The 21,988-nt window shown below is 32.6% G+C and overlaps 1 protein-coding gene across 1 annotated transcript in view; it reads left to right on the top strand.

Annotated features, from left to right (window-relative positions):
* Positions 1–1,296: 1,296 nt before the first annotated feature.
* LOC134695313 (chitin synthase chs-2-like) overlaps positions 1,297–21,988 on the top strand; it is a gene marked incomplete at its 3' end in the record, with an annotated part of 20,896 nt that continues 204 nt past the window's right edge. The window contains exons 1-3 of the mRNA XM_063556538.1: positions 1,297–1,357; positions 16,482–16,751; positions 18,218–18,608. Coding sequence (XP_063412608.1) covers positions 16,546–16,751; positions 18,218–18,608 — 597 coding nt within the window. The remainder of the gene's footprint in view (positions 1,358–16,481; positions 16,752–18,217; positions 18,609–21,988) is intronic.

The following is a 21,988-nucleotide window of genomic DNA, read 5'->3' as shown; positions in this document are numbered from 1 at the left end:
TATGGTCGGGTTGTTGTCGCTTTGACACATTCCCCATTTCCTTTTTCAATTTTATTTAATAACTATAGTTCTAAATTTAAAAAGTACTAAACTGCTACTAGTTTTATTTAAAGAAAATACACAATTATATTCTTTGTATTAGGGAAGACAATTCTTTCTTCTCTCTTGGTAGGAAAAAGGGGAGGGTCGATATTAATATCGTGGACTGATACTAATTGAAAAAAAAATATCTTAAGGCACGAATTAAGAAGACTTTTATTCTGTCATACAAAATGCATGCGGAGTTTGTGTACAATATCAAAAATAAATGTTACGTTTCCAAAAAATCTCGAATCAAAGAATATCTAATTATCGTCTCCTGAAAAAGTAGTACAAAAGATATTGGAATTCTCTAATTTAATATTATTTTTCTCGGATTAAAAATAGTATGTCAAGAAAGAAAAACTTAACTTGTCGAAAAATAACTTTAAAAAAAAGTGTATTAAATTTTGAAAGCAAGTATTTTCATTTATTTATTAATGTTTGTATTTTTTCCTTTTCTTTCTAAAAATTATTTATCTTTTTTCCTGCTTTCTTCTTTTAAAATTTTCCTATACACCATATATTCAAAAGAATTCCTAAAGTCAGTGAAAATACTACTGTAAACATGTATTTATTTATAGTGGATTGTGAAACAAATTTTGCAACTTAAATTAATTCCTTTCCACTTTGCGGGTGCGAGTGCTACCTTGTAGCGCATTAGCCTGCTCTTTTTTTCGATGTCTGCAAGAGTGAGACCCCCCACCCCCCACCCCCCCCCCCCCCCCCCCCCCCCCCGTGGACTGTCTTTAACGTGCAGGATATATGTCTCTCTCTAAACACGGGTCAGCCATTTATCGTTGGCCAAATTGGTCATGTATTTTTGACAACATTAAAAAAAACCCAGTAACTCTTCTCTGCTTGCTTCTAGTTTAAAACAACCGAGTCATGCTGCGCGCGACACGAACCTTCGTTTTAAGGGGAAGTCAATTTCACTAATAGCCAGTTAAAATACCAATGATAGATAAAACAAGGAAGTACTACAATGATTATAAAGGATAGGGCTTTATCTAATCTGATATGACACAGAGCTCGTATCTTGAATTCAACGACATAGGATCATTTATAACAATCGTTCAAATTTTTATAGATTTTTCATTGATTTTTAGTGAATTCGACAAACGGCACATGCAGTGATCATTCTGGAGATATCGGAGCAACATCTATTATTTGTGAAGTGTTGTTAGGAAATTTAAGACATAGATAGCAAAGGGACACGGGACTTTATTTGTATGCATGTTTTCACAGTACTTTTACAGATAGGATGGGTCTCTGTGCAGTAAGTTCTTTTTTCGTTGTTATTGTATACATTGTAGGTCTCAATATATAATAATAAAACTTAAGCTATAGTGGCAGAGACACGGAACTTTCTTTGTATTAATAATTTAACAGTTCTTACTGATACATGTAGGATGAGTCTTTTTGTCGTAAGTCTTTCATTTTGTTATTATACCTCAATATATATGAATTTACTTAATTGAACTATAAACGTATACATTTCAATGAAACTTTTACAGAAATGTCCGGAAAATACTATTTATCGGTTAAAAGGTTCAAACACTATTTCTTAGGTATGAACAATTTACTGGGAGCAATTATATTTTTCTGTAAAGAGACTTTTACCGGTTAAGATGCATGTAGAGTTTCAAACATTTTTTACTTGGTGCTACATTTGTAAGTGCTAGAAACAATTATTTCTTTCGTAAAGAGACCATTTTCCGGTTTATAGTTTCAAAAACTATTTACTGGGTAAAAAAGGAACTGAACCAAACAGTTTCCTCGAAAACTATTAACTTGGGGCAAATATTTTTTCCGAAAAGAGACTATTTGCCGATTTATAATTTCAAAAACTATTTAATGGGTAAAATAAAAACTGAATCAAACGACCCCCCCCCCCCCCCCCCACCCACTTTTCCCATAAAAATATTTGCTTGAGGCAACCATTTTTTCTCACTTTCTGCATAATAAAAATGTGTATAATGGCTTAAAAAACAATAGCAAGTGGTGTATTGTCTCTCCTGATACCAACTATTTACCGACACGAATTTCATTTTGTTTACAAACACATTAAATTCGTCGCAGATTGACATAAGACATGACTGCATGTATATAAAGAACACAAATTTTATTCTCTCTGGTAGATGAACAATACACTTGACGGATATAGGACGAGGTTGTTCGAAACTTTTTATCCTTAACTAATAATCTAATGTTGTTAAGATCAAAGATTAAGTCGTTTTTAAAATATTGACAGAAACGGCTTGAGGAACAAAGATAATACTTTCCTGCATGCATTTTTCAATATACCCAATCGCCTTAATCTAGTATCAATTGTTAAAATAATGTTGTTGATCGTTTTGCCTGGTTCTTTTAAGTGTCCGCAGATAACCCCGTATTAAATCGTTCCACTTCAAAATTATACAAAGAGCAGATAACCCCGTGTTGAATTGTTCTTCTTGAGACAATGGTAAATAAATTTAAAATGATACAAGATAGACGACTTCTTACTTCCGTTGTAGCAACGTCAAAACTTTTATTGAACTTAAATGTAACTTGTCGAATTCTATATAAATTATATCTTTTTTTTATACGCAAAAATTGCAATTAAAAAAAATGGTAACAAAATAAATAAAGTTATGTGACATCCGCACAATTAAGAAAATCTAAAAGAGAGGCGAAATATACTAGAAGAACTTTCAAAATAATAAATCGAAATAAACTGACAACATTCATGTTAGTACAGAAAACACATATACAAGAACAATAAATACTAAGCAACATGAACCCAGCCAAAAAACTGGGGTTTATCTCAGGTGCTCCGGAAGGTTAAGCATATCCTGCTCCACATGTACATGTGGTGTACATTACTCTGATTAAAGAATGAGGTCATGCAAAATTATAAATAGAAACGTTAAAAAAATGAAAACTTCCCCGATAAAAAAATAATGAGACCCAAAATGTAAATAGAATTATTTTCTGTCACAACATGTCAACTTGGAGAAACGGAAACTATTGCAATCACACTTCAGGGGCGGATGCAGGAATTTTCCAAGGGGGGGGGGGGGTGCTATCCCAGGGCAAAAGGGGGGTGCAAAACATATGTCCCGATACAAATGCATTGATCGGCCAAAATAAAGGGGGGTGCGAACCCCCGGAACCCCCCCCCCCCTCTGGATCCGCCACTGCACTTTGTTGTTCTAGTTTAGTGGACGACAAACTTTATATCCGAATACATGACCCTATTGACCTTGGTTCTTCGGGTTGGGGGGTCGGACGGTTTTTAATAACGTCGTGAAATAATTACCTTAAGTATTTGTCCTCTAGTGACAATTTGTGTTCTGCTTTACAAAATAAAACTGTAACAGGTGTAATATAATTCAGTGATTCACTGTGTCCATTAAAAAGTAGAAAGTTATCAGAATCAACGTTTAAATCGCATTTTGCTCCAATTTAAGGTGGTACCCAATACCTGGACTAAAATTAATTTGGCTCGTTTAATTTTCATAAAATTTCAGCAAAGTATTTACTTTGACACATTGACAAAAATATAAAAATTTCAATAAATTTGAACCAACAGTTTTATCTGGAAAATTACACTGGTTATATAGCAGTTTGACAAACACTTATTTTGATCATTGAGAAGCTTGATATTCCCTGAACATCACAACGTAATTAAAACGTTTAGCTGATTTTGTAGAGTTATCTCCCTGTAGTGTTAGGTACCACCTTAAAAAAGGTATTGTTGGAAAGATGATAATAGGAGCTTGCAACCTGCACAGGTTCGTTGACTGCTTATATAACTCCCGTTCTAACCCGTTCTAAACTTTGGAAAAAAGGGCGGGCCGGGGGTATGCCTTGAAAATACTATTATAATAGTTTATAGTTTACTGAGGGAAGGCGATCATTACAGAATTCCGTCACTTTTCTATTTGATGAGATGGATGGGTCACATAACGTTTTTGGAATGAAAAAATGAAAATATGGAATACATTAATTTTACAAATTTGAAATGTTAAATTAATTGTTCAAAATATTCTCTGTAGCATCAATTTTATTGAGATATGATACATTTATCTATTGATCTCTATTCATCTATCTATTGATCTCTATTCATCTATCTATTGATCTCTATACATTTATCTATTGATCTCTATTCATCTTTCTATGATCTATCTTCATTTATTTTTTTGCGTTCTAGTATTTATTTACTCTTATCATGCATTGTTTTTCGTACAAATATAATGCACATCACATAATATTTTCGAAATACCGCAAATTATCATGTCAAGTACGTACATGTATGATCATGTATATGTCAACTTCTATATACAGTGAAACCTGGCTAAACCGAATACTGCTTAAACCGAAAACCTGTATTAACCAAACATGTTCTAAAGCACCGTCATATTAAATTTTATGCGTCATGAACCTGATTAAACCGAACATCGGCCAAAACCGAACCATATCTTAAGTACCGAAGAGGTTCGGTTTAAACAGGTTTCACTGTATAACCAATACTGTGTTACAATTTTTTTCTTCAATAATGATATTTGTAAAGCTATATTTAGTATTATATAAGATTATACTTTTATATAGAAACTAAGAAAGAGACCGTTAGAAAGAGTCTAGGAAAAATTTGAATATCACACAGAATGTCTGTATATAATGCAGTCAATATTTTGTTTTATTTTTTCAATAATGATATTTGTAAAGCTAAACAGAGTTTAAAACAAGATTGAACATTTCTATAGAATTTTAATTTAGGAGATTCGTTTAAAATCAACTATTTACACGTATACTTTGACTGAGCCATGCCTTTATGCGTTTATCAGTCCACAAGTGTAGTGAACTTAAAATGCAATATAAAATAGGTTTTAAGAACCATCTTTAGATAAATATCACACCGGGGTACATGTTTTGGACTTTTATCAAAACGACGCGAATTCGTACGTGTAATCGTATGTAAATATAACCTATGATAAAACTCTGCACATACGACACTTTGTAAAATGTTAACCTAAGATACCAGTAGATAACCTTTGCAAATGTTACGTTTAGGATAGAAAAAGTTTTACAATGTGGAAAATTAGTTTTTTGCCCTGATCCAAATTATTTATAGTTAACTTTTATAATTTTTTTGATAAGTTTGCAACGTTATGTTTAGGATAGAAAAAGTTTTATAACGTGGAAAATTTGTTTTTTGCCAAAATCCAAATATGTTAATTTTTATATTACTGATAAGTTTGCAACGTTATGTTCAGGATAGAAAAAGTTTTACAATGGAAAATGTTTTTGCCCAAATCCAAATATGTTCACTTTTATATCACTGATATTTGTTTACTTATTTTTTTATTACTTAGCTTCTATTTAAAAGGACTGAGCAAAGCAACATTCATCTCGGGGTAATATATAGACTCCCCCCTTTTTTATTAATATTTTCTTTACACAGTTTTTACACACCGCGACTGTCAGGATATATTCATAAATAAAATACGTTATACTCAAATTCTCATACATTAGAATATATCGGGAGTTTTCAGCCAACCAAGTAACTTTTTTTATCAATTACATGCGCACTATATTCGATCATGCGCATTCTTTTTTTATATACACAGTTTGTAGTACGTTATATTTTTATTTTTATTCACATAATGATTAAGAGCATAAGATATACATTGCATAACTTAAGTCCATATGTTCCTTTAAAATATTTTCCAAAAGATTCAATGCATCATATTTAATTTCTTTAGTAATTAGACAAATAAGGCAGATTATCAAACCCAGACCCAGCAAGGCGAAACAAAGAAAAAGCATCTGAGTCCTTTTTTCATACATGTAGCTATAAGAAAAATAGGTGAAGGACAGCGGACAAATCTAGTTGACCTTAAAATTAACCAGGTTCACTCCAAGGTCAATCATAAACAAGGAAGAAGCCTGTCCAATCAATCTTAAAAAACGTGTGAAATATATTCATAATTTTTATTGACATCTTTAAACCATTATTAGATCGGTATTGATTGTAGATTCAAAAGCATTCACAAGTTACCAATCAATTGAAATATTTCGCAGATCTAAAACCTCGGGAAAAAAGATACGAACATGTATATACAATGTATAGGCAGTGACATCCAGATGTCCGGGGGTCTGGATTGGGGGTTTTCATTTAGTTCAATCTAGGTGGCCATAGTTTAAACACATTTATTTGTAGTGGATTGGGAAACAAATTTATTACAAACATATAAACCCCTTTCCATTTTGCGGGTGCGAGTGTCGACTTGTAGTAGGTGACCTTGTGGTCTTACACACTGAAAGCGGGCTTGTCTCGATATCCCGATAGCATGAGTTTCAATCCCAGTGATTGAAAAAAAAATGTGCTTCCACAAATTTGCAGCGGGATTATCTCGATATCCCAATACATGTGTTTCAATCTCAGTGATTAATAAACAAACATTTGCTTCCATAATTTGCAGATTTAACATTGTTGTGCTGATATTTAGAGTAGTTATGAATTTAACAAAAGTATGTGTTTTCAGCCACGTGTCACCTTTAATACTGTTATTATTTTCAATTCTTTAACAATTTGCCCATCATTCTCTTCTTTTTTATATGAAGAAACCAATTACTCTTTTTGTTTTCTCTGTTCTCTTAATGTTTTGGGATTACATTTTCTGTAAGTCCATTACTGTGGATTCATATATTTTCGTGGATACCAATTTTCGTGGATTACAGACAAATTGCATTTTCGTTTTGGTTTTGTCAAAGCCTGCATACATTTGAATAAAAAAAATCATTACTTGCACATTTGAATTCGTGTTTGCCTTGTACCCTAGAAATCTGCGAAATATGCCATCCAACGAATAATAGTAAATCCACGGTATACTCTCATGTCTGTATGTACATGTATCTGTATGTACAAATGTATAGCCCCTTCATACCCTCGTGTTCCTATTTATCAAAATATGTTAAAAAAAAAAATCAAAAAAATCCCATCATGTGAGATAAAGGCTGATTGATAATGATTGTGTAATCGATAAATCGTCTATTCATATCTGTTGTTTTAATGTGCTTTATTTCAATACTTTTAACGTTTACGTAATATAGTTTTCAGTCTATAAAAATTGTGTATAAGATAAGATATATTTTATTTCCAATGGAGGACCCATTACGGGCATAATCAGTACATTGATTTTTCATCACACAATTGCAATAGACAATAAACAAAAAACAAACAAAAATAGAAATACGTTTGACAAAAAACATGTGAAATATAAATTGAGTTAATAATACATGTAGTCACATATCAAAAACTGTATGTTTAGTGATTATTGACCATGCACCAGAAGCAGCATCACATCCATTGTATATAAAATGAGATGTGGTATAAGTGTCAATGCGACAACCATCCACCATAGACCAAATGACATAGAAGTTATTAACTATTGGTCACTGTACGATATCTTTTTACATTAACGGGTACTAGGACTATACTTTTTTTTTCTTCAATAAAATAAATAGGTTAGCATTTCACTGTTGTTCTTTGGATCTCAATCAAAACCTATATTGAAATTTGAAACTTAAAGAGACTCAGTGTAAATAGCGTACTTGAAACACTAAGTAACATTTTTAACTCAAAATTGTCAATTCTAAATTGAATTGATGCACTCGTCCTTCACGGGGGATTAGAGGTGAACTCGAGGCGAGCACGCTACCACAACGCCATCGATTCTGTTTGTCTATTTGAAATCACATAATACAAATATGTCGTAAAACTGAAGTTCTGTCTAATTTGATTCAAGGTTATGATTCGTGTTAGCTTGAGACATAACATTGGTTTTCCCGTTTGAATGGTTTTACACTAGTAATTTTGGGGCCCTTTATAGCTTGTTGTTCGGTGTGAGCCAAGGCTCCGTGTTGAAGGCCGTACTTTAACCTATAATGGTTTAATTTTTAAATTGTTATTTGGATGGAGAGTTGTCTCATTGGCACTCACACCACATCTTCCTATATCCATTCAGGATATTGTGTTCTTTTTGTAATAATTTGAAAAAATCGGGAAATTAAAAACATTTTTTTAGACCATAAAATATTTATTTTTTAATTTATTTTTTAGTTAACTACTTTTTGTTATAGGGAAATTCATATTTATCTTGAGTTGACTTTGGTGACCATTAAGCTAATACACATTGATACACATGAGATATTAATTAACACAAAAAGGATTGAATGTTTCGAAGTTTAATGTAGCGTCCATATTGGGGATTATAGCTGGACTATTCTTGTTGGAGGGAAGCCAAAGCCCGCCTGGGGTTGATAGATTATAAAGCTGCCCTGATATAATTGGAGGCATAAAAGGCTGTGTTATATACTCTTTGGTCAGTCTGTTGTCTTTCTTAAATTCCTGTTTTATTGTTATACATGTATTTCATATTTTCTATTTCTGAAACATTCCCAGTTTCATGTTTCATTGTATTGTAAACAGTTTTAAAAACAAATTCCCAGTATATGTATAAATAAGAAGATGTTGTACGAGTGCCAATGAGACAACTCTCAATCTAGGTCACAATGTATAAAAAGCAAAGATAAATTAACATTTTGCAAAGAATAAGTTCTATGTCATGGTATCAGTTTAAGACAATGATTTTTGGAGATTCACCAATACTCAATCACGCCTATACACTTCATGTCCCGCTGGTATAAATATAGTTGAAAACCATTATAATAGATTGAAATGAAAAACTTTCTAGAGATTATATTATAAAAAAAAAAACTAATCTTATTGTCTTGCGTAAGCTTAACATCGAATATTAATCATAATTATTAGCACTCTGTGGGTTTATTGACAGACCGTCAGTGTCAAGTTTTTTGGGGATTTTTTTTATCATTGTCTTATACCTTTTATCAGTTTTTAAGTTATGCAATAAAGAGGGTGGTAAAGGGTTATTTTCGTGCAACGGGTTTTGCCATTTAAATTTCACGTGCAGCCGTGAAAAAGGTTCCTTATATATATTCAACGTGGTTCGTGAAATTGGTAAAAAGATCAACATGGAGGATAATTTTGATGGTTCGTTCATTGTGAAATGGCAATTTTATTATTGTCATGCGTTCATATACTCTGCCTTTTCGCCCCTCAATAAACAAAGACCGTGTATTTTTTTTTAAATTCAAAACCAATAATTTTATTTCCTTATCTGTTACCGTAATATTTAAAGAACACTTAATATCGACGTGTCATTAAATGAAAAAAGACTAAGCTCGATGTCCGATATAAATAAAACAGACACCTAAATTCGTCCTATGATTGACAAGTGTTACTTATTAAACGTTCAGTGACAAATATTTCAGTTTAACTATTTTTTGCACACAAAACGTTCATTGACAAATATTTCAGTTTAACTATTTTTTGCACACAAAACGTTCAGTGACAATTATTTCAGTTTTTTTGGCACACAAAACGTTCAGTGACAAATATTTCAGTTAAACTATTTTCTGCACAAAAAACGTTCATTGACAAATATTTCAGATTGATTATTTTTTTCACACAAATCCTACAGTGACAAATATTTCTATTTAACTATTTTTTGCACACGAAACGTTCAGTGACAAATATTTCAGTTTAACTATTTTCTGCACACAAAACGTTCAGTGACAAATATTTCAGTTAAACTATTTTTTGCACACAAAACGTTCAGTGACAAATATTTCAGTTTAACTATTTTCTGCACAAAAAACGTTCATTGACAAATATTTTAGTTTGATTATTTTTTTCACACAAAAACGTTCATTGACAAATATTCCAGTTTAACTATTTTCTGCACAAAAAAACGTTCATTGACAAATATTCCAGTTTAACTTTTTTCCCGCACAAAAAACGTTCAGTGCCAAATATTTCAGTTTAACTGATTTTTGCACACAAAACGTTCAGTGACAATTATTTCAGTTCAACTATTTTTTGCACATGAAAGTCATGACAATGCTCAACGTGATATTCAGATGATTGACAATTGTGTCTTGCTAAAGGTTCAGTGATAAATGTTACAGAGTAACTATTTACTGCGAATACAAGTTTTCAACTGGTATAATTTATTGTACAGTTAAGAAAGTTTTGGAAATGTTGCTGCCAGTATTTCCCGGTATTACATTATTTCCCAGTATTACTCAGTGCACTTGTTAGACAAAATGGAATGTAAGTAGCATCGCCAATAATATACACAGGTTACTGTGAAACTTACTACTCTTGTGGCTGTACGATTGTGAAATAGAAACAGAAAATTAATTTGAAAATAAGAAGATGTGGTTTGATTTCCAATGAAACAACTCTCCACTAGAGACCACATGACACAGAAATTAACAACTATAGGTCATCGCAAGGGCTTCAAAAATGAGCATAGTCATATATAAAAGGCAACTTCTTTTCTCTAAATAAAATGTGAATTCCACGAAATCATATAAATAGTATCAATGTAGGAATTTTAACTCTACAAATTATGACAAACTCGTCTAATATTTGATTAAAAAATTATAACCTGCACAACATTGCACCATACATTATTAATAAATGAAAGAATGTTATTGACTGAACTTAAATAATGCATAGGTTATAATATTGATTATGATTTTGGAGTACTAACATATGCATTTGTTTAGTTTTAAAGCATGATGACTTTGATGGTAGCAAGGTGCGTGCATTTGTTTAGTTTTAAAGCATGATGACTTTGATGTTAGCAAAGTGCGTGTAAATACTAAAGTAGACCAAGTTTAAAATTATAACTGGATATTAAATATGTATTACAGATTAGATTCTGAAAGTGATCGTAAAACAATACATACAAAGAGAATTTTTATGTGTTCCACTTGTTTAAAAGAATAATTAAAAGTTGATTATATTAATTGACTAATTTTCTTAAGACTTTGACATCGACCATATGTTTCCTAATTATTTGGAGCGAGATTTGCATCAGGATAAAACGAGATTACTCCCGGTTTTGTTGGGTTCGTGCTGTTATTAAAGTGAGAGGGTTAGCGCTATAGAACCAGGTTTAATCCACCATTTTCTACATTTGAAAATGCCTGTACCAAGTCAGGAATATGACAGTTCTTGTCCATTCGTTTTTGATGCGTTTTGTTTTTTGATTTTGCCATGTGATTATGGACTTTCCAAATTGATTTTCCTCTGAGTTCAGTATTTTTGTGATTTTACTTTTTGCTACGTCTTTAGTTTTATATGTTGTGATTTTAGACAATTATTTGTCTTTATGTCGGGACTCGTTTCTGATCATGGTATACATAGTCAGTTCGTTTTCGATATTTGAGTTTGAATTTTTCGAAAAACTAAGGATTTTCTTATCCCAGGAATAGATTACCTTAGCATTATTTGGCACAACGGATTTGAATTTTGGGTCCTCAATGCTCTTCAACTTTGTATTTGTTTGGCTTTACAACTTTTTGATTTGAGCGTCACTGATGAGTCGTATGTAGACGAAACGCGCGTCTGGCGGCCTTAATTATAATCATGGTACCTATAGTTTGTCTCTTTGGTTTATTCTGCCTTTGTTTTATTGACAAACCCTGAAATGTATAGGTGGTTATACGGCTCATGGTAATTCTTAAAGATGACCAAATGTTGCTTACATCATTTTCATTTGGACTGTGGTGAATTGTTGTATCATTGGCATTCACATAATCTGATTTCATCATAGTCAAAATAAATCAGTGTATATAAAAAAAAAAAAGATGTGATATGATTGCCAATGAGACAACTGTCCACAAGAGACCAAAATGTACATTAACAACTATAGGTCACCGTACGTCCTTCAACAATGAACAAAGTCCATACCGCATAGTCAGTGTATGTACATGTATCAACATATATGTCAGTGATTCAGTAAACAAGTATCTTTAAACAACGAAGAATTGTAGACGAGAGTCTATCATATTTCTGCAAACAAACGTGCAATGTCTGAGCCTTGTTTGCCTTTGTGGCAAGTCTCAAACATTTATCTGTCAATTTCTGCAGATCAACTCCATTTCAGATTCTCAACTTCCAAAACGAGGCAGTTTTGTATCCGACTTTGAATCAGGAAAGGATATAAACAAGCTATACAGCTTTCCCACTTATCACAAAGGACCACTCGTTAATAACAACCGTCTTGTTTCGTGGATGCCTTCATTGACCGCAACACTTTGTGTAACCCTAACTCCTTAATTTAACTTATCGCAGTCACACTACAAATATGTTACATGTGGAGAAGGATCTGATAACATTTCCGGAGCACTCCTGTTTTTCAGTGGGGTTCGTTCTGTTTGAAATTCCAAAATCTTGCATAGATTACTCTACAAAATAACATTTTGTGCACTTGTTGTTTTGATCCGAGCGAATTTGGGGGATTCCCAACCCCTAAACTTTGGAATTCGCCATTTTTCCAATATTACTTGAGGACAGGAGGTGACATACTATTATTTAATTTTTATGTTAAAATAAATACTTTTTATTCAATTCAATTCAATTTAAAGTTTTATTGCCATATCACAGTTTGTGACATATAACAACACCAAAAACAGATAAAGACAATAACTAAGTAACTCAATATATATATGTTCCGGACCATATGAGTATCTGGACCATACGCGTATGGTCGGACCGTATGCGTATGGTCGGGGTTATCAACACGTATACTTTTAAACTCTTCATTTGGTGTGACCCTTCTGGTTGTAACGTTACTAAAATGTAATGTTATTATATATTAAAACAACTTATTAAAAAAAAAACCAGTTTCACACAGTTAATATTACTTACTATTTGTAAGTACAATTATAAGAAGATGTCAAAATCAAATGAACATATCTTAAAAGGAATTTTATTGTTTAAAGTAGGTTACATCACCGACAAGGATCATGATATTTATTTAAAGATCATGACATTTTTTAAGACATTTTTGATAAGTAAAATATTAAAAGTGTATGTTTCATTATTTTTTTCTTTTCTTTATTTCTATATTTCAATTTTAATCTTTATTATAAGACCGGTAAAATAGCATTTAAGAGCTATGAAATAGCCACTGCTTTTATTTAATTTGATCTGTAATATTTATTTTACGATATTGGAGATCAAGAGTTTCTTAAAAACACCGTAGACACATCTGAACTGTCCCAATCGATATCACTGCACGCAGCCAAAACAAGCAATCGCAGAAAAGCTACCTGTATGGTACCGTGTGAAGGTCATTCAAAATATGCAAAAGTATACACGAATACAATTAGCGATGAAAACTAAGATCAACTGACTGTGGCATCAATATTTAATGATTATGTAGCTTTTGAAATGTAAAACTAATTCATTTTTTTGGTAAACACATTTGTTTTTAAGATAAAGTTGATTGTTTTATTTCTATTGTATATTTGAAAAAATACCTATATGGTCCAAATACTCATATGGTCCGGCCCGTTAATAACCAAACAAGTATAATACTCATATGGTCCGACCATACGCGTACGGTCGGACCATACGCGTATGGTCGGACCATATGAGTATACGCATATGGTCATGACCATACGCGTATGGTCCAAATACTCATATGGTCCGGAACATATACACAAATGCAGGTAAATATTAAAGGGTCCCCTGTCCTCAGTTCAATTGACTTTTTTTTATAAAGGATCCCAGTTTATTCACTTGTGTTGGTGTTGATGGGTTAAGTATATATATATATATATATAACTTTGTCATTGTCAGTGAGATTAGCAAATGAATTACTTTCTCTGTTAATGCAATTAAAATATGTTAATCTAATATTTGAATTATAAGAACAATTTATTTAGAAATGTTTCTCGTCATCTAGTACTTTGCATTTTTTGCAAAGTCTCTCTTCGCGAGGAATTTTAAAATGCCTTCCTTTTTCAATTAATAGTGATTCGTATTATCAATAATAAAATATATGTTTACACTTCTTTTTATCTTTAAGGCATGCAAAATAAATTTCTCAAAATCGAATCAGGAAGTGGCTTGCCTATCAATTATTATTAATTGCCAATGTGATTATATTATATAAAGTATCTGATAATATAACGTGAAATGTACAAATCATATCAATATTGATTATTTGCATACATAAAAGGGTTGCTAATCTATCCAAATACAACCAGTAAATCTGGCGATACACATACAGTAATCTTGATAACATTTTTGGAAATCTCATTCATTGCTTTTCCAAGTATTTTTAAATGAAATTAATAAGGACCACTTGAATATCTATATCCATTGTACTGGGTGGTATTCTGTTGAAACGTTTTTGTTTAAAAGTGAACTTAAATCATGCTGTTATCAATATAACCGGGATTATCCTTGTTTTGGGATTTTCCCAAACATTGCTGACACGACAGAAAGTCTTTTTGACAAGAAGTTATAAATATATGTATTTCTAAACCGATTGTGGTAATATGTATAAGGTCCAAATAGTTCATGACACATAATTCACACACTTTAACTCTGGGTAATTATGTGTTAGTATTAAAAACAAAATCAAAGATGACATTTATCATTATATCCTGACATTTGAAAACTAAAAATCAAACCATCCCAGCCAGTTAAAAGAGTTGATTAAATTACATCTCATTTTCTGAACTTTCAAAAAAAGATTCACAAGATCTTTTAAAATTACCAACAAGCATCTAAAAATTTGTCTGAACAATACTTACAGCAGATTCCATTAAGTGTGTAGCCAAAGGTAATATCTTTGGTTAGCTTGCTTGTTAGCTGAACCTTGAAGTCATTGTTAGATTAGGTAAACTACCCTTCTTTAAGAATAGACTAGTCCGACAGAAAACCAATCGATCTGTTTGTTGGACTATGCTACTTCGGAAGGAGGGTAGTATCCCTAATCTAATAATGACTTCGCAGCTAACAAGCAAGCTAACCAAATATATAACCTTTCGCTACACACTCAATTTATTCCGCTGGAATTTACCTTTCATGTCTCCTCCTTTGAAACCAAGGTTTACCTATTTCGTAGCATACCTCTTCCTTTCTCTATTACATCCTTTTGGTATGTTTAAAATGTGTGGAATCTTGAACTCAAATTGCTTGGATCCAAATATAAAAGTGGCAAGGGTTTTGATTGCCTGGATCCTTAATTTCTCCTCCTCTTTTTCAAAAAGGGGAGAACAGTCAGTTCTGTAACGTAGAGAAATCATTTTTATATTGACTTAAAAGTATTTCTGTGGAAAAACTGCATGCAGATATAACTTCTTGAACTCCCAAGAAGTAAAACAGACTATGCATACAGCTTGGACTTTATTCTTTGTTGAAGGCCTTACTTAATAGTTATCCCACAAGGACTTGGTGTGTCAGTGTAAGATCACTCCGATGGCCGGATGCCAGGGAATGATCTAACACTGACACAGCAAGTCCGAGATGGATAACTATTTTACATCCCAGCTGTTAAAGAATAGACGAAAAACATTTAAAATTTATAAAATCTAGTTTAGAACGCCACATAACCATTATTATATACTTTGTATATTACTATATGATGTATACCCTGTATGACCCCAAAACACGATGAGTAGATAACAATGATTGAATATCAACTCGCCCCACTTGCCAATGGACCCACACTATATCGCCACTTTTTAAAAAAAAATCGCCCCACTCTTGTTTACCGATTCGACCCCCTCTTGAAAAAGTCTAAAATCAAATTGAACAATCAGTCTGAAAACTCACTTTTTAACGAGAAAGGTTTAAACCCCACCGAATAAAGGTCTGACAACTCGCCCCACTTCTAAAAAGATCTTGCTTCCTTTAAGTAAGTCAAATACCTATTATTTCGTATCCAGTCGTCCTGGTGTAGTGGTTTGTGTCGTAACTTGATATGCTTCGGGTTTTGAGTTCGAATCCCCGCATATACAATGGATTTTTTCTACTTGAATTTTGATAGGTAGTCTTTTCCGTATAAATAATTATAAGTTGTATAGTTGACATTCCCTCAAAAATGTATACAGAACAAAGGAGAGCATGCATAACAAAGAGACTCAAACCTAGCCAGATCACAGATCACCCCTGTTAGAAAAAAGGAGCTGGGTGTAAGGTGACATATAGGCTATAGTTTATAATTACTGTGTCATTTGGTCTGTATGGGAGTAGTCGCATTGAATGGGCAATCATACAACATCTTCTTATTTTTATATTAAGATATTAAGATGTCTGTAATTTCAGAGCGTCTTTTTACTGGTTAAAAATTGACTTGCAATAATTTTTACAGATTTTGAGCCAAAGGGAAATATATGGATCAGTATATTGCAGTACGTTTTTTTATCTTCATATCATGCACTTTGGCACTTGTAAAACATAAAATAAAATCTTATCTTGAATTGAAAAGCATGTTTAAATGCCGTGTTATATATCTTTATAGGTGAACACGATCTGACGCAAACAAAAAATTCAATTCTGAAATTCACTGATAAGCAAATATAAAAATGGAATACGGAAGAACCAAACCACAACATAACTCGTATCTGAATCATGGTTACGTCGAAGACCAGGACGCCGGAAGTGACGTATTAGCTCACAGTATCTCGGATCAGAGTGATGAAGAGATGGAGGATACAAATCAGACATTCCAGACAGAAACTGAACAAATGAGACAGAGGCAGGAAACATCAAGGAAAAAATCCGTGAAACAGTAAGTTTTATGATGCTAATGATATTGGGTCCTTTTTTCTGTTTTCTTTAACATATTTTTTCTCTGTTCTTTATTTATTATGTCCATTATTCTTTATTTCTTAATATTCTTAAAACCTCATTATGTTCTTTTCTTTTTATTTCAGTATCCCAATATTTTTTCTTTTATATTTTTTTGACTATTTTTCTTTTTTAATTCTTTGCTATATTCTGCACTTTTCGACCAATATCTCCAATTCGGAAAACACTACTCACACCCTCTTTTACCTATAATAAGATTAATTGATTGATGTTTGCTTTACGTCTAGAGTCAGGGAACATCAAGGAAAAAAACTGTAAAACAGTAAGTTTTATGAAGCGTATAATGGCGGGTCCTTTTTTCTGTTTTCTTTAATTTTAAATTATTTTTCTCTGTTCTTTTTACATTATGTCCAATATTTTCGATTCTTTATATATCAACAACCAATATATCAGGGTTTTTTAATTGGAAATATTAAAATTGATTTTGTTTATTTTTCAAACTGTCTTTTCTTTCGTTTCCTGTTTTTTTTTGTCTGGTGTCATTGAAGCACAATAACAAGACACAGTCGTTAACAGTTGCAAAATTTCAACACAATTCTTGAATTGGAAGAAACAAAGCTGATTTTGACAGTTTGGCATTAATATTTATATCAGCCTACTCAAAACATAATGATAACGAATATATTTGTATGTTTGTAAATATCAATTTTGCTAAAATGCTGCATTTATAAAATTGCACTTAAAATATGATTCAATAGTTTATTAACTTATATGTAAAAGGTCAGTTTCTGATGGAAGCTTTATCTCCGATATTGCAATCAACTAAATAACCAATGTTTCATTTTGTCCACTAAAACTATTCAATTAATAAAAATATTTTATACTGTACCAAAACGTACGTTGTAAACGTTAACGGGTTTGTCTGTTCTCTCTATTTGCTGTTCTGTCAAACTTTTAAATTTTTTGTTGTTCTAAGCTTCCAGCTCCGCTTCAACATGCTGCAGATCAATCTAACATCTCCACACAACATGTGTTGTCCGAACTTAAATAGTATTAAAAGTATTTTGTTGACGTTATGACACCACACAAATGTATATGCAGTTTTTCAGTTTTTCACCATACATCTGTCAATATAGAAATATAGAAGTGATATGATTGACTATGAATAAACTATCCATCGAAATTCTAATGGAGTGGTTGTAAGTAATTAAAGGCCACAGTACAACCTTCAACAGTGAGAAAATTATCAGTACTATAAAAACACATTAGTAAGACCTTGACTTTTTTTGGCAGTTTCAGTCTGTAGGAAATGGGTGAAAATAAGAGCTCTAGTCACATTTTTATATTTTCGTTATTAGTTTGTCTTGCACTGAAGCTAATTGATAATATTTGTAATTTTCTTCTTTACTAATGATCTTTCTTTAATGTATCTTATTTTTCTAATAGAAAAGAAGGATGGGATGTGTTCGAGGCACGTTCCAAAGATGTGAACAGCCAATCAAACATAGACTTCTGGAATGTCGTTTTCAAAATCACGCGAACTATCGTTGTGACGGTATTTGCTCTTATTGTATGTTTGACAGCTGTGATGTCCAAATTAACGCTTATATACATGTTATCTAAGATAAATGTGCCAATAAATCAGGACGAAACATCTCTAAAAACTTTCAACGGAAGTGTGATCTATCCTACCGGAAGTGCCAGTAAAACGGAAGTAACGTGGATATGGGCTTTGCTTGTTTGCATGCTAGCGCCTTACGTGTTTACATTGATCAAAAGTATGAACAGGTTACTTTTCAAGAAGACTAATTCGATCAAACCAGTTGCTTTGGTTGTAGTAAGTATGATATTTTGATAAAGAAAAAAAATTAGAATAAAGAAAACCTACTGAAGAACTCATACCGTTATGTGTTTGTCTGAGCTGAGTTTTCTTGTGTTTTTTTGTTTTTTTTTAACTCTTCTTCTTTCGTTAATCAGCAACGGAAAATATACCATCACGCTGATGCTGTGTCATCAAGTGCAGGTGCTGTACCAGCTGTGATCAACAAAACCGAAAATTAAATAACTATATACAAGTTTAAAATTGTGGTTGGTGCAGGATAAAAATAAGGAGGATCTTTACAGCATCACTGTGTCTCTGGTATCAGGATGGAAGTGTGACCAAAGTTTTCCTTAAAAGTGTTCGAGTCTGTGTCAGTCGCGATGTTTCCCGGTAGATGGTTCCAGTCTAGGATTGTTCTCGGGTAGAAACTGAATTCGTACTCGGAGGTGTTGCATTGTGGCTGCATGATGATGACTGTGTGGCTATGACGTGTTTTCCTATTGTTGACGAGGTAGTAACTCGGAATTTCTGTGACTACTTGGTAGTAAAGTATTTTCTGAAATAATATCAAGCGATTTGTTGTTCTTCTCGTTTCAAGAGTCGACCAATTCAAAGATTGTATAATTGCGGTCATAGAGCCGGGTTGGTAGTTGTAGTTCTTGGTTACAAATCTTGCCACCCTGTACCATTTCTATCCGTTTGATATTCTTCTTCCAATGGGGGTCCCATACTGAGCTACTGTATTCCAGATGTGGTTTTACCAGAGCAATGTAAGCATGTTGTTAAATTTCTCGAGGGCATCTGTATAAATTTCTTCTGATGTTCAGTTGTTGTGAACCTTTGTTAATTGTTGAGGTAATGTGGTGGTTCCAATAGAGCTTCCTGTCCAGCTCCACCCCTAGGTACGGGTTATGTTCTTTTAGTTCCAGCTTTGTAGAATGTAAGAATTATGGTCTCATAATTCTATTACGGATGTTATGTGTTGTCTGTAGAACGTAGCATTTCTTTGGTTTAAATGACATTTTCCAATCAATAAACCACTTTTCTAATTCAGTTAAGTCTTTCAGTAATATTTCTGTATCATTATTGGTTTTGATGTCTCTATATAAAAATCAATCATCTGCAAAGTGTCTAATGCTGGTACCAGTTGTTAAATTATCCCCAATGTCATTGATGTATAGGAGAAATAGAAGCGAACCAAGGACGGTGCCTTGTGGAACTCCGGATCATACGGTTGCAGGTTGTGATTAACAGCCATCCAGGAGTACTGTCTGTTTTCTTTTTTGGAGACAGTTATCTATCCAATTACTATGTACTTGTCAATACCCTTGTTCCTGAATTTGAGTACATGATGGCGATTTGGCACGGTATCAAAGGCCTTACTGAAGCCCAGTATCAGTATATCTGCTTGGCTTTTATTATTTCTTATTCTAGCTAGATCTTCTGTGGTGTTTATAAGCTGTTGTTCGCACGATTGGGTTTTCCTGAATCCATACTGGTATGGTGACAGGAGTTTGTTGTTATCCAGGTTGTTCATGATGCTACTAAAGATGATGTGCTCCATAATTTTTCAAGGGACAGAGACAGGACGATAATTTGCTGGATCTGTTTTATATATCGTCCTTTTTAAAAATCGGGATGACATTACCGATGAGTCAGTCTGTTGGTACTGTTCCTAATTTGATGGATTTATTAAATATTATCTCCAGGTATGGTGCTATTTGTTCTGTTGTCTCTTTTAGGACTTTGCAAGGCATTAGATCGGGTCCTGTTGCTTTATTAGGATTTATATTTTCCAGATGTTTGATAATTCCAGGTAACGACATATTTATTGATTTCATGTGTACAATAGTTATTGGTAATTTTGGTAGTCTAAATTCAACATCTGTATAGAATCGTATGTCTAAGTACTGTTTAAAATCAATATTAGAAAATACTGATTCGTACTGCTGATTTAGGATGTTTGCTTTTTCTTCTGCATTTATGATGTCCTTACCATTCATATTAAGCATGCTGATATTACTACTATCCTTCTTCATAACTTTTACATACGACCAAAATTTCTTGGTTGTAGCATTTTTTTGTTCTCTGCAACTGCCTGTATGTGCTTTTGTTGGTTATGCTGGTGTCAGAATGTCTTTGACATATTGGTCGTGGTTGTTTTGAAGTTGCTCTTTTACTTTTTTTCTATAAAGTTTAAAATCTTTCCATTGTTTCTTATCGTTTGATTTTTTGGCTCTGTTGTAAAGTCTCTGTTTCTGTCTCATAATTTTTTTAGTTTCTGTTCTTATCCAGGGAAGATTCCATCTCGTGGTAGTATGCTTTGATGGTATGTTATTTTCAATTGATTCTGTAACTAGGTGTTTGAAGTTTGCCCATGTCTACACCTTCTTTATTGCTGTCTTCTTTACACTTATCAAGTTTTGATCTTAGGTCTGATCTAGCTTATACCTTCCATGTTCCCCTTTTTATACATGTATATTTTCCTAGGCGTTTTTTTGTGAATTTTTGCCTGTGTATTTATAGTGATCCTAACAAGGTTATGGTCGCTTATTCCTAATCCTACTTCTACTTTCTTTATAAGATTAGGGTTGTTGGTGAAACATAAATCTAGAATGTTGTTTTCTCTTGTTGGGTTCTGATACAACCTGTTCAATATTGTGGTCATTTATGATATCTAGCATCTTTTGGTTGATGTTTGTACCATACTGAGCTACTGGTTTGATCGTTCCATTTTCCCAGTTTATGTTTGGAAGATTAAAGTCGCTCATTAGTTTAACGTTGATGTTCTTTGTATCAATCATACTCAGTGATCCATGAAGGATTCAAGGTCTTCTATTGTGCTTTTTGGATTTCTGTAGAAGGATCCAATATAGAGGTTTTTAATTCCTTCTATTTGTATTTTAGTCCAAATAATCTCGCTTTCAGTTCTTAATTTGGTTTGTTCTGTGGATATAAGCGTTGTTTTGCTTGCTATTAACACTCCTCTATCTCCCTCTTTACAGTCTTTGATTATTTCGTAATGGTCGGTTGGTAAAATTGATGGATTTTGAAAGCTTTTGTCCACATTGGTCTCGTTAACGCACAATATATCTGGCCTGTGTGTGTCTACTTATGACTGGAATGCTATCCTTTGTTTGAATGAGTATAGACTGGTGGTGTTGATGAAGATTTGATAAAGAATTGTTAAAACTTAGTAAGAAACTTTTTTTTTTTTGGTTTACCAAAAATTAAAGGATATTTAATGCAAAGTTGACTGATCGACACGAAACACATCAAAACACTTTTAAAAAGACACTCAGGTTGTTATGTGCTTTTAAATTATTGTTCCTTAATATTATTATTATCCTTATTTCCTATCCTATTATTCTGATTATTTTAATATAACTTGTTTT

Source organism: Mytilus trossulus, chromosome 13 (genome assembly GCF_036588685.1).
Source record: "Mytilus trossulus isolate FHL-02 chromosome 13, PNRI_Mtr1.1.1.hap1, whole genome shotgun sequence".
Taxonomy (NCBI): Eukaryota; Metazoa; Mollusca; class Bivalvia; order Mytilida; family Mytilidae; genus Mytilus; species Mytilus trossulus.
This window is presented reverse-complemented; position numbering and strand designations above follow the sequence as displayed.